The sequence below is a fragment of the Clinocottus analis genome, unplaced genomic scaffold, assembly GCF_023055335.1.
Source record: "Clinocottus analis isolate CAN_PGR_092001 unplaced genomic scaffold, fCliAna1.0.p SCAF_5, whole genome shotgun sequence".
Lineage (NCBI taxonomy): Eukaryota > Metazoa > Chordata > Actinopteri > Perciformes > Cottidae > Clinocottus > Clinocottus analis.
This window is the reverse complement of record NW_027176207.1, coordinates 23,243,932-23,255,015: the sequence shown is the minus strand read 5'-3', so window position 1 is coordinate 23,255,015 and position 11,084 is coordinate 23,243,932. Positions and strand designations below refer to the sequence as shown.

Genomic DNA, 11,084 nt, shown 5'->3' with positions numbered 1-11,084 from the left:
CTGCTGTCAACAAAGCGCGCCCCCTGCCGACAGCACGCGCTACTGCACCTTTTATCAATAGATGTTTATCGAGTTAAAATGTTTTTATTTCCGCTAAACCAGAGTTTCTGTCTTTGAGATGTTCGTTATTATCTTCGTCTCATGATACTTTTCATATATATATATATATATATATATATATATATATATATATATATATATATATATATATATTTTTTATTTTTTTTTAATGACTGACCGGAAGCGGAAACCATGTGACAGCTGGTTGTAAAACCTGGAGACTGGGTCTGTGTTTGTCGGACTGAGCTGATTGATTCAGAAGATGAAGATAACAAACCAGTCAAAACTCATTCCTCGCTCTTATATTGTGCCATATTTATTATGAGTAAATAGTGTCCTCTATCTGAATCCTGAGTCTGTCATAACGTGGATAAGTATTCGCCTCATAGAGTCCGGTCCGGTGCCCTTGTCCGGTCCGGTCCTCTAATCCAGTCCGGGACGTGCGCGCTCCCGCGTGCTGCTGACTGCTGAAGTAGGCTAGGTGTCCCACGGCTAGCCTTTGGCTGCTGCTCGTGTCCGCGCTAACGTTCACGGTGTCCTCCGGTTCTTCCGTAGTGCACACACAACCGATAACCGGGGGTTTATTCGAGGTTATCGATCCACGATCAGGTGGATCTAATCCACGAACTGGCACCAAGTCTGAGCTACGCTAACAGTTAGCCTCGCAGCCAAAATGGCGGACAACGAGGATGACAGCAGTTCGACCAGAACAATAACAGCCGCGGAGCCTCCGGGGGCCGCGGGCCAGCCCCCCGGTGCTGAGATTAGTTCAGAGTCAGTACCCGGTGCTGAGACCAGTTCAGAGTCAGTACCCGGTGCTAAGACCAGTGCAGAGTCAGCACCCGGTGCTGAGACCAGTTCAGAGTCAGTACCCGGTGCTAAGACCAGTTCAGAGTCAGTACCCGGTGCTGAGACCAGTTCAGAGTCAGTACCCGGTGCTGAGACCAGTTCAGAGTCAGTACCCGGTGCTGAGACCAGTTCAGAGTCAGTACCCGGTGCTGAGACCAGTTCAGAGTCAGTACCCGGTGCTAAGACCAGTTCAGAGTCAGTACCCGGTGCTGAGACCAGTTCAACGTCCGGGGCTCAGCTGGCGGACTTGTTGCAGAGCTACCCAGAAGAACAGAGCTTCCTGGTGGGCACAGACTTCAGCAGCCTGGGCCCGGACCTTGTGAACACCACCATCATCTACGTGCAGCCGGACGGCAGCCTGGTGGAGGGCTCCGGGCTGTCCCCCGAGGAGCAGCAGGCTCTGCTGGACCAGCTCACCAAGCAGCAGATTGTCCAGGTCTCAGACACCGAGGCGGCCCAGCTGCTCCAGCAGAGCCAGCTGGTCAAAACCATCCCGGTCCATAACACGGCTCTTGACCCGAGCCAGCTACAGCAGGTCATCAACCAGGTCGCCAAGTCTCACCAGCAGGTCCATGTGCAGGTCCCCACACCAACTGTAAAGCAGAAGGTCCAGGTCGCCACGCATGGTCTGAAACCGCTGGTTCAGGTTCCTCAGCAGAACTTAAAGCCCGCCACCCAGAACAATGCTTCCCAGCAGCTAAAGAGTGTCGCCCAGCAGGTCGCCCAGCAGGTCGCCATGCAGACCGGAAGCTCTGTGCAGGTGGTCCAGAAGAAGGTGAGTCAGAAGAAGATGAGGGTAGAGGGGGGTGTGAGGGTAGAGAGTTAGTTAGTAAAGGTGAGTTAGAGCTAGTAAAGGTGAGTTGGAGCTAGTAAAGGTGAGTTAGAGCTAGTAAAGGTGACGGTACATTAATACATTTGACATCGCTCTGATCACAGTTAAAACAAACAGCAGAAACTACATAGTTAAGGCTAAACTCTTTACCGGGTTAACCTTAACGTCTTTACTGGGTTAACCCATTCTGTTTACTGGGTTAGAGGTAACCCTATCCCCGTAAAGAGGTTCTCAGGAGAAAACCAGAGTGACACCATTTTGAGGTCTGGATTAGTGTGGACCTGGTTTGAGATTAAATGACCACTTTCACCAGAGATTAGATTTTCTGCTAATAATGCTCTAATTATATTGAACAGAAAGATGTTCTGGAGCTTTCGGGTCTATCGCGTGGTCTTCATCATCCGGTCACAGGTTCCTTTATCTGTTTTTTTGCTTTCTGTCCTTTCAGTCGGAGCCCGTCAGAATCCAGATCCAGGTTCCCCCCAAGAAGGAAGGGAGGTCTGTCTCGGCCCTCCAGCAGAAGAGTGTCGCGGTCAACAATCCACAAATGAAGCTTTCGGCCAACGGGAGCGTGAGCAGCGCTCAGATCATCCACATCCAGCCTGTTGTTGGTCAGCCGGGTCAGCAGTTCTTCCTGCAGCAGAACCCGGGGGACCCCCCCATCCAGCTGCTGCTGCAGAGCCCCGCCCCCGTCGTAGGATCTCTGCTCCCATTGGTCCACAAGCTTACAGGCCAGACAACATCGGCGTGCACCGCTTCCATCGGTCAGAAACCAGCAACGACCCCGATCAGAGTCCAGACCCCCTACGTCGCACAGGCCCCGCCCTCCTCCGGCCCGCTAACTAAAACTCCTGCTAACGGTGCGGCCGCAGGCGCCAGTAAGAGTCCGGGGAAACCACCTGCAGTCACCGCGCTGGTCCCAGTAGAGACCGCCACACCTGATGTCGCCCGACCTGCCACCGTGGCCCCGCCGCCAACAGCGAAGGACCGAGACCGGGAGAAAGAGAAGAAGGCGAAGAAGAGAGAGAAGAGGGCTGTGAAGGTCCAGACCAGATCTGGTCGAGTTTCCAGACCACCGAAGTACAAAGCCAAAGACTACAAGTTCATAAAGACAGAAGACCTAGCGGACAGCCACCAGTCCGACTCGGACGACTACTCCGATATGAGCGTGGAGGAGGAGGATGGCGGGAGGAAGGACGGCGCCGCCCCCGGCGTCTCACTCACCTACAGCCATAAGTCCCGGTCCCACCGCTGCCAGACGTGTGAAAAGGCCTACATCGGCCTCGGAGGCCTGAACCGGCACTACAAGCTGAACCCGACTCACGGAGAGCCCGACCTGCCCGACGACACACCGCACCCCCTCAGGGATGACGGCCAATCACAGGAGACGAAAATAGGAGGTGTTAGGGACGAAGAGGCAGAGGACGAAGAGGAGAAGGAAGTGGAGGAGACGAAGACGACAACAGAGGACAAACCTGTTGAGACGGCACCGAACAGAGTAAGAGACTCAGATATATGATGTACATGACCACTACCTGATTACTCTGGTTAACGGTACCCTCTGGTTAGCGGGTACCCATGTGTTGTGGGTAACTGACTAGTTAATACATAATCCGTCTGACTAGTCATTTACTAACTCTGGTTGTGGGTCTCCAGGTGGAGGGCGGCCCGGCATCAGCTGTAGGACTCAGGGGCCTCCACCCCAGAGGCCCTGGCAGGCCCCGAGGACGAGGGCGAGGCAGGGGGCGGGGCCGGGGGCGGGGGCGATCACTTGGACCGCCTCCTAAAGTGAGTACAGTCCGGTGCCACGGGCCCTGTATCACACCTGTCCAGAATGAAGGGTTCGTCTCATTGGTCGACCCCTTACAGGTGCCGGTGGGCGTCGTCAGTCGGCGGGGCCGTCGCGGTCGACCTCCGAAGCTCGCCGTCAATGTGGTCACCGCAGAGCAGCAGGTGGAGCGAAGACGAGACCGCCTGCAGGAGGTGAGAGGAGGAGGCGGAGGTGATGGAGGTGATGGAGGCCGACAGATGTGGCGTTAATAACCACTGTGTGTTCACAGCTGGTGGAGCAGTGTGAGGACGAGGAGCTGATGGACATCGTTCTGCCTCGTTTGACTAAAGTCTTGAGCCTGTGGGAGGTGCTTCTGGCAAAGGTGCACACACTCGTACAACACACTGCTAGAGGTCTCTCTCTCTCGTAGGCTAACGAGAAGACGCTATGTTCTTTGCATGTCGTCTCTGGTGGCTTCAGGTGGAGGGCAGCGGTCCTGCTCGGACTCGGTTTCCAGACATTTATCGTGAGTTTGAGTCCCTGCAGGCTCAAGTGAGGCAGGCGGCTCAGGATTACATCATCAGCCCGCAGGGCGGCGCTCTACCGCTGGAGGTCAGGAACATCGAGGTGAGTTCTGCTTCACACTCCTCTGGAGCTGGAACGTTCTGCTGTGGCTTTTAGTACTACACAGTACTACACAGCTGCTCGACTGTGCTGCGTGTTCCAGGTTGCCAGGTCTCTGGGGATCCTGGACGAGGTGAACAGGATGAAGGTGGTTCCTGGAGCATCTCCCAGCTCAAGTCTGACCAATAAGAACGTCCGATACATGGAGGTAAACACCGCATCAGTCAGATTGCTCTGGGGTCTTTGTTTGTGTGTTGCACAACTTCAGCGCCTGGTTTCAGAGACCTGTTGCTGATAGAAACAGGACTCTGGCAGCTAAACCGGATCCAGGTTGAGTTTCACTCAGAATCTGTTTCCCAGAATTCCAAGATGCTGCCGCCTTCCAAGAGATTCAAGATGGAGAACAGCGTCCCGATTCACCAGAATGGCATCGATAAGCACAAAACAGGTACTGGTCCCTACTGCACTGGTCTCTACCGGTCTCTACTGCGCCCATACTGCAGAGTATTACATACGACTACGGCCTGCTGTACTGCGTCCTACTATATCTCTGCTTGTTAATATCTGTAGGTCTACAATTTGAAATGGACTCATCATTCTTTATTTTCACTTTCCAAGATGTGACCCCTGTGGCCTCTGGGACATCCTCTCTGAAGCCCTGCTCGGTACCAGCTGGATCTAAGCTGCTGACCCCCAGTGCGGACCCTTCCTCCAGGTGAGGTGGCGGGGTGTCGTACACGGCCCCCAGGTGTCGTACCCGACCCCCTGTTGTGACCCACGGGTGGTGTGACCCCCGGGTGTCGTACCCGACCCCCTGGTGTGACCCCCGGTGTGACCCCCGGGTGTCGTACCCGACCCCGTGGTGTGACCCACGGGTGTCGTACCCAACCCCCTGGTGTGACCCCCGGGTGTCGTACCCGACCCCCTGGTGTGACCCACGGGTGTCGTACCCGACCCCTGGTGTGACCCCCGTGGTGTGACCCCCGGGTGTCGTACCCGACCCCGTGGTGTGACCCACGGGTGTCGTACCCAACCCCCTGGTGTGACCCACGGGCGGTGTGACCCCAGGTGTCGTACCCGACCCCCTGGTGTGACCCACGGGTGTCGTACCCGACCCCTGGTGTGACCCCCGGGTGTCGTACCCGACCCCCTGGTGTGACCCACGGGTGTCGTACCCGACCCCTGGTGTGACCCCCGGTGTGACCCCCGGGTGTCGTACCCGACCCCGTGGTGTGACCCACGGGTGTCGTACCCAACCCCCTGGTGTGACCCACGGGTGTCATACCCGGGCCCAGGTTTACCCGGCTGGTTTGATCTGAATGTGTTTCTCTGGTCCCTCAGCTCCTCTGGGTCCATCTCTGCTCTGCCGCCCTCCACTCAGGCTCCGCCCCCTGCCACGCCCATGGAGCTGACCCCAGGTGGAGACCAGGGGGCGGGGCCTCTGCAGACTAATGTCAAGGTAACGCCTTTACAGACGAACCAGGTCTTAAGCACCGGTGGCATCACGGTCCAAGTGAAGGAACTGGAGGAAACTCTGGGTTCAAGTCCCCAAACCAACACGGACTCAAAGAACCCCGAGTCCAGCCCGGCCCAGACGGTGGCTTCCTCTGAGCTGCAGAGCGCCTCCACCCTGGTCCAGTCCAGCTCAGCGGACCCCTGTGAGTCCAAAGAGCTTCAGGAGGGTCAAGAGATCTACATCCAGACCGAAGGCCTGACGGTCCAACTGGCAGAGCCCGGCGCAGACCGGATCGTCATTGTCAACGGTCCGGACGGGACCACCATGCACATCCAGACCCCAGAGGGCGTCCCGCTGGAGGCGGTCCAGGCCCTGCTGGGCATCGAGGCTTCGGACGGAGCCAAAGCTCCTCAGTGAACCTTGAACAGACTCTTGACTGAGCAAGACCAGACTCTGACCTGAACACGTCACCGATGTTGTAGGTGGTATTTCAACATTACACCTGTGTAACGGACACGGCGGCCTGAAGGGGGCGCTGAAGAGCTCCTGTTGGCTCTCTTCATCACACCGGATTATGCGTTCCCACAAAGACCTGAAGTTTTCCTCCCAGATCGTCAAGCATCAGAGCTGCTCCTCCAATTTACTATCTAATATTTACAGAAATGAAAACGTCTCAGATTTCTACAGATGACCTGGTCAATACATCCTGATCAATACATCGAGAGCTGCAGAATGTTGTGATTAAGCAGCTCCTTCTGGGCTACCAGTAACAAGTCGTATTTACCAGTTCAGCTCGAGTGGGCTGCTGGGTTCTCCGCTGGGTTCTCCGCCGGTTCTTCCTTCTGTTGTTTGTTAAGGAGTCTGCAGTGGCTGTACATTTGTAAAGTAGTCCCAGTGTTTCAGTAACTGAACATGTTCATTTCAATAGAAAGTGATTAGTTGGATGTTTATATGTAGGATATGAAAAACAAAGTTTAAAAGAAGTTGCACTATTTTATTACTTTTTATAAAACATGCATTTTCCAAATGTAACCTGGACATTTGTTCTGGTTGGATGGACATGAGTGTGAAAGGATTTGTCATGAAACATTTCATGTTCCTCCAATAAACCAACGTGACCAACTCCACTGTTTGTGTAACGTCTTCAGCAACGGCCAGGACCTCCAGGTCTGAGCCCGGCTCTACCAGGACCTCCAGGTCTGAGCCCGGTTCTACCAGGACCTCCAGGTCTGAGCCCGGCTCTACCAGGACCTCCAGGTCTGAGCCCGGCTCTACCAGGACCTCCAGGTCTGAGCCCGGCTCTACCAGGACCTCCAGGTCTGAGCCCGGTTCTACCAGGACCTCCAGGTCTGAGTCCGGCTCTACCAGTAAACGGGTTCAGAAGGTTCAGACCCGAGTGAAGAGGAGCTGAGGAAAGAGAGCCGATAGGAGCTCCTTCATGGAGCTGGAGCCTCCGACTACACCTTGAATAAAGAAAGCAGCACTTAAACGTCTCTTACTGAAAACACTTAGTGGTTTAACTTTGCTGATTGTTCTTTCTTGATTCTTGTTGTTCTGCGTTTGGTTGAATGCACTTAAAGTCAGCCTCTCTGGGTAAAAGCCTTAAAGTCAGCCTCTCTGGGTAAAAGCCTTAAAGTCAGCCTCTCTGGGTAAAAGCCTTAAAGTCAGCCTCTCTGGGTAAAAGCCTTAAAGTCAGCCTCTCTGGGTAAAAGCCTTAAAGTCAGCCTCTCTGGGTAAAAGCCTTAAAGTCAGCCTCTCTGGGTAAAAGCCTTAAAGTCAGCCTCTCTGGGTAAAAGCCTTAAAGTCAGCCTCTCTGGGTAAAAGCCTTAAAGTCAGCCTCTCTGGGTAAAAGCCTTAAAGTCAGCCTCTCTGGGTAAAAGCCTTAAAGTAAATCAGAAGCTCATACATCTGGCAGTTGAAGCGGTGCAGGAATCTCTGGGTTGCTGCTCCTCCTCTGGGTTGCTGCTCCTCCTCTGGGTTGCTGCTCCTCCTCTGGGTTGCTGCTCCTCCTCTGGGTTGCTGCTCCTCCTCTGGGTTGTTGCTCCTCCTCTGGGTTGCTGCTCCTCCTCTGGGTTGCTGCTCCTCCTCTGGGTTGCTCTCAGATCCAGTCCAAAGTGTCTTATTGAAACGATTCTTTTCTTCTTCTGCAGAAACTAAAGCAGCGTCTCATCTAATGAAGAGCAAGTCGCTTACAATAAATGATTTAATGTCAGAAAGGAAAACAGAACGTACACATTCATTTACACCTGATCCTGTTTACACCTGATCCTGTTCTACAAGCTGATGTATTAACAAGGAAAGTTCTCCACTGATTCCAACAGCTGGACTCTTTCCATGAATCTGGATTACATGGTCTAGAGCACATGGATCTGGATTACATGGTCTAGAGCACATGGATCTGGATTACATGGTCTAGAGCACATGGATCTGGATTACATGGTCTAGAGCACATGGATCTGGATTACATGGTCTAGAGCACATGGATCTGGATTACATGGTCTAGAGCACATGGATCTGGATTACATGGTCTAGAGCACATGGATCTGGATTACATGGTCTAGAGCACATGGATCTGGATTACATGGTCTAGAGCACATGGATCTGGATTACATGGTCTAGAGCACATGGATCTGGATTACATGGTCTGGATCGCATGGATCTGGATCGCATGGATCTGGATCATATGGTCTGGATCGCATGGTCTGGAGGACTGAAGGCATCAAAGGGGGTGGTGCCCGGTCTCCAGGAGCAGGGCCTCCAGCGCGAGTCTGGTCTGAGGGGTGATGAAGGGCTGGTGCAGCCAGCAGGACAGATACACCATGCAGAGGTCGGAGCTCACGCTGTGGGCCAGTTCCTGCAGGAGGGTCTGCTTCAGCTTCAGCTCCTGACTGAAGCTGTCCAACAGCATGCGAGACGACTCCTCTGAAACATGGAGAGGCACCACACAACCTCTGAAACATGGAGAGACACCACACAACCTCTGAAACATGGAGAGACACCACACAACCTCTGAAACATGGAGAGGCACCACACAACCTCTGAAACATGGAGAGGCACCACACAACCTCTGAAACATGGAGAGACACCACACAACCTCTGAAACATGGAGAGACACCACACAACCTCTGAAACATGGAGAGGCACCACACAACCTCTGAAACATGGAGAGACACCACACAACCTCTGAAACATGGAGAGACACCACACAACCTCTGAAACATGGAGAGACACCACACAACCTCTGAAACATGGAGAGGCACCACACAACCTCTGAAACATGGAGAGACACCACACAACCTCTGAAACATGGAGAGACACCACACAACCTCTGAAACATGGAGAGACACCACACAACCTCTGAAACATGGAGAGGCACCACACAACCTCTGAAACATGGAGAGACACCACACAACCTCTGAAACATGGAGAGACACCACACAACCTCTGAAACATGGGAAACAGGTTCAGGTGGACTCACTGAAGTGTCTGGCGGTCCAGCTGTGGAACAGAGTCCGGCCTCCAGGTCCAAACTGGAAGTGTTCCAGGTCCTGAAGGCCTTGCTGCGACGCCGTGAGACGCTCCATCTTCTTCACCACAACGACCTGCCGGGACGAAGACCAGAGTTGATCAACACAAACGTGTGTGTTACTATAACTACACTCCCTGAGCACAGACACACACATGTCAACACCAGCAATAAATGTTGTTACCATGACTACACTTCGTTATCAGGACTACATGTCGTTACCCTAACACAACTACACAACGTAACTACTACACAACTGCACAACGTAACTACTACACAACTGCACAACGTAACTACTACACAACTGCACAACGTAACTACTACACAACTGAACAACGTAACTATTACACAACTGCACAGCATTACGTAACACAACTCCACAACGCAAGAAAAGATCTTAGTCAAATGTAACGTCACCATTTTGTCCACGACGTCCTGCAGCTTGCAGCATTCGTCCTGCAGCTCTGCAGCTGCAGCCGCCTGCTGCGACCGAGCTGATGGAGCTGATGGAGCTGATGAAGCTGGTGGAGCTGATGGAGCTGATGGAGCTGATGGAGACTCTTCCTCTGCCAGCAGCTGTTCGCTCTGAGAACTGGATGAAAAACACTTTAAAACTTTTAAATCCACATTCAACTAAACTAATTGTACGTAATAGTGAAACTAGCTAGCTTCAGTGAACTAGCTCTATTAAATTAGCTTCACTAAACTAGCTTCATTAAACTAGCTTGACTTACCCAGATTGACTAACCAATCTTTATTTAACTCGTTTGACTAACCCAGCATGGCTAACCCATCTTGACCTAACTAGCTTGACTTAACTAGCTTGACTAACTCATCTTGACTCACCGGCTCAGTCTCATGTCCACCATGTTTCCTGCCACTCTGAATCCGTCATCGTTGAGTTTTTCCCACCTCAGCATCAGGTTGTGCCAGTCGGCTGCGTTATCTTTCATTTTTCGGGCACTTCCTGTGACAGCAGAGCACTTCCTGTTGACTTCACCTGATGAGACAACAACAACAACACATGGCATGTTTGTACAGTTCAATCAGTATTTATACATCAGAGAGGTTTGTGTTTTAGTCAGGATGAAGAGTGTTGATGCATATTCATCCTGACTAATTAATATTGTTATAAATATTATAAAGAGTCAGGATGACGAGTGTTGATGCATATTCATCCTGACTAATTAATATCATTTTATTGATTTGACAGTTTGATATATTTACTACTAATGTTGTTATTCTGGTTTAGTTTTTTACTGATCTGTTACATGTTCTAAATAAATAAATGAATAGAAATTAAATAAAAGAAAATAGATGTCACAGTCCATATCCATTAGTACATGACATAATAATAATTATAATAATAATTAGTATTAATCAGTGAAGAGAGGAGACGAGAGATGTTCCCTCACCTTCCATTCTTCTTCCTCTTCTTCTTCCTCTTCTTCTTCCTCTGTAGTTTAGTTTATCGACGAACTGCTCTGGCGCTCACGTTGACGGATCTCTTCTTCCTGCTTCTGCTCGTCTTCTTCTGTGGTGGATCTGCTCGTCTTCTTCTGTGGTGGATCTACTCCACAGCGCCTCCTGCTGATTGGTTATTTTCTTCACTCTCACTTGTTTTGAGGTTATTGATTATTAATCTTCGACAACATGAATCTGGTTAACATGTCTTTTATTCAGCGTTACTACAATGTTAATATATATAATATACACATACACATACTTGTGTGTATATTTAAATATATTTCTAAACACACAGAAACGTTCAGAGTGACACCTCCTCCTACAGACACAATCTTTTTTGTCACTGACGCAGCAGGAAGAAGAAGAGACGGAGTAGCAGGAGGAGAAGAAGAAGAAGAAGAAGAAGAAGAAGAAGAAGAAGAAGAAGAAGAAGAAGAAGAAGAAGAAGAAGAAGAAGAAGAAAAGACGGAGTAGCAGGAGGAGAAGAAGAAGAAGAAGA

At 51.5% G+C, this 11,084-nt stretch overlaps 3 protein-coding genes across 4 annotated transcripts in view; 2 read left to right on the top strand and 1 right to left on the bottom strand.

Moving 5' to 3' along the window:
• Positions 1 to 495: 495 nt before the first annotated feature.
• On the top strand, positions 496 to 6,715 carry znf839 (zinc finger protein 839). The gene is made up of 10 exons (XM_068600905.1): positions 496 to 1,684; positions 2,190 to 3,239; positions 3,398 to 3,529; positions 3,611 to 3,724; positions 3,802 to 3,894; positions 3,993 to 4,139; positions 4,240 to 4,344; positions 4,497 to 4,584; positions 4,755 to 4,851; positions 5,478 to 6,715. Exons 1-10 carry the CDS (start codon positions 734 to 736, stop codon positions 6,007 to 6,009), a joined length of 3,309 nt encoding a protein of 1,102 aa, XP_068457006.1. The 5' UTR covers positions 496 to 733; the 3' UTR covers positions 6,010 to 6,715.
• An 891-nt stretch (positions 6,716 to 7,606) lies between these two features.
• Positions 7,607 to 10,687, bottom strand: cinp (cyclin dependent kinase 2 interacting protein). 2 transcript variants are annotated; one of them, XR_011079997.1, is made up of 6 exons: positions 10,534 to 10,687; positions 9,965 to 10,118; positions 9,536 to 9,710; positions 9,071 to 9,194; positions 7,825 to 8,512; positions 7,607 to 7,745 (listed from the first exon to the last, which is right to left on the bottom strand). XR_011079997.1 is itself a non-coding variant. In XM_068600906.1 (5 exons), the coding sequence occupies exons 1-5, from the start codon at positions 10,538 to 10,540 to the stop codon at positions 8,312 to 8,314; spliced, it is 663 nt and encodes a 220-aa protein (XP_068457007.1). In that variant the 5' UTR covers positions 10,541 to 10,686; the 3' UTR covers positions 8,184 to 8,311. The 2 variants fall into 2 exon arrangements, 1 of the variants encoding a protein (XP_068457007.1); XM_068600906.1 differs by lacking the exon at positions 7,607 to 7,745 and having other exon boundaries at positions 8,184 to 8,514; positions 10,534 to 10,686.
• Positions 10,688 to 10,966: 279 nt separating this feature from the next.
• The window catches only part of LOC137802874 (uncharacterized), a 3,727-nt gene continuing 3,609 nt past the window's right edge, over positions 10,967 to 11,084 (top strand). Inside the window, exon 1 of the mRNA XM_068601038.1 lies at positions 10,967 to 11,084. This exon is cut by the window's right edge and continues 1,003 nt beyond it. The gene's annotated coding sequence lies outside the window, so the exon portion shown is untranslated.

Bases quoted from the DNA above. Each gene is read 5' to 3' on its own strand.
- cinp (XM_068600906.1), bottom strand. The intron at 9,711-9,964 runs GTGAGTCAAGAT...TTTTTCATCCAG, and splicing joins GTGGACATGAGACTGAGCCG to TTCTCAGAGCGAACAGCTGC. The intron at 9,195-9,535 runs GTGACGTTACAT...TCGTCCCGGCAG, and splicing joins AGGACGTCGTGGACAAAATG to GTCGTTGTGGTGAAGAAGAT.
- znf839 (XM_068600905.1), top strand. From the start codon at position 734: ATGGCGGACAACGAGGATGACAGCAGTTCGACCAGAACAATAACAGCC. The intron at 4,585-4,754 runs GTACTGGTCCCT...TCACTTTCCAAG, and splicing joins CATCGATAAGCACAAAACAG to ATGTGACCCCTGTGGCCTCT. The intron at 4,852-5,477 runs GTGAGGTGGCGG...CTGGTCCCTCAG, and splicing joins AGTGCGGACCCTTCCTCCAG to CTCCTCTGGGTCCATCTCTG.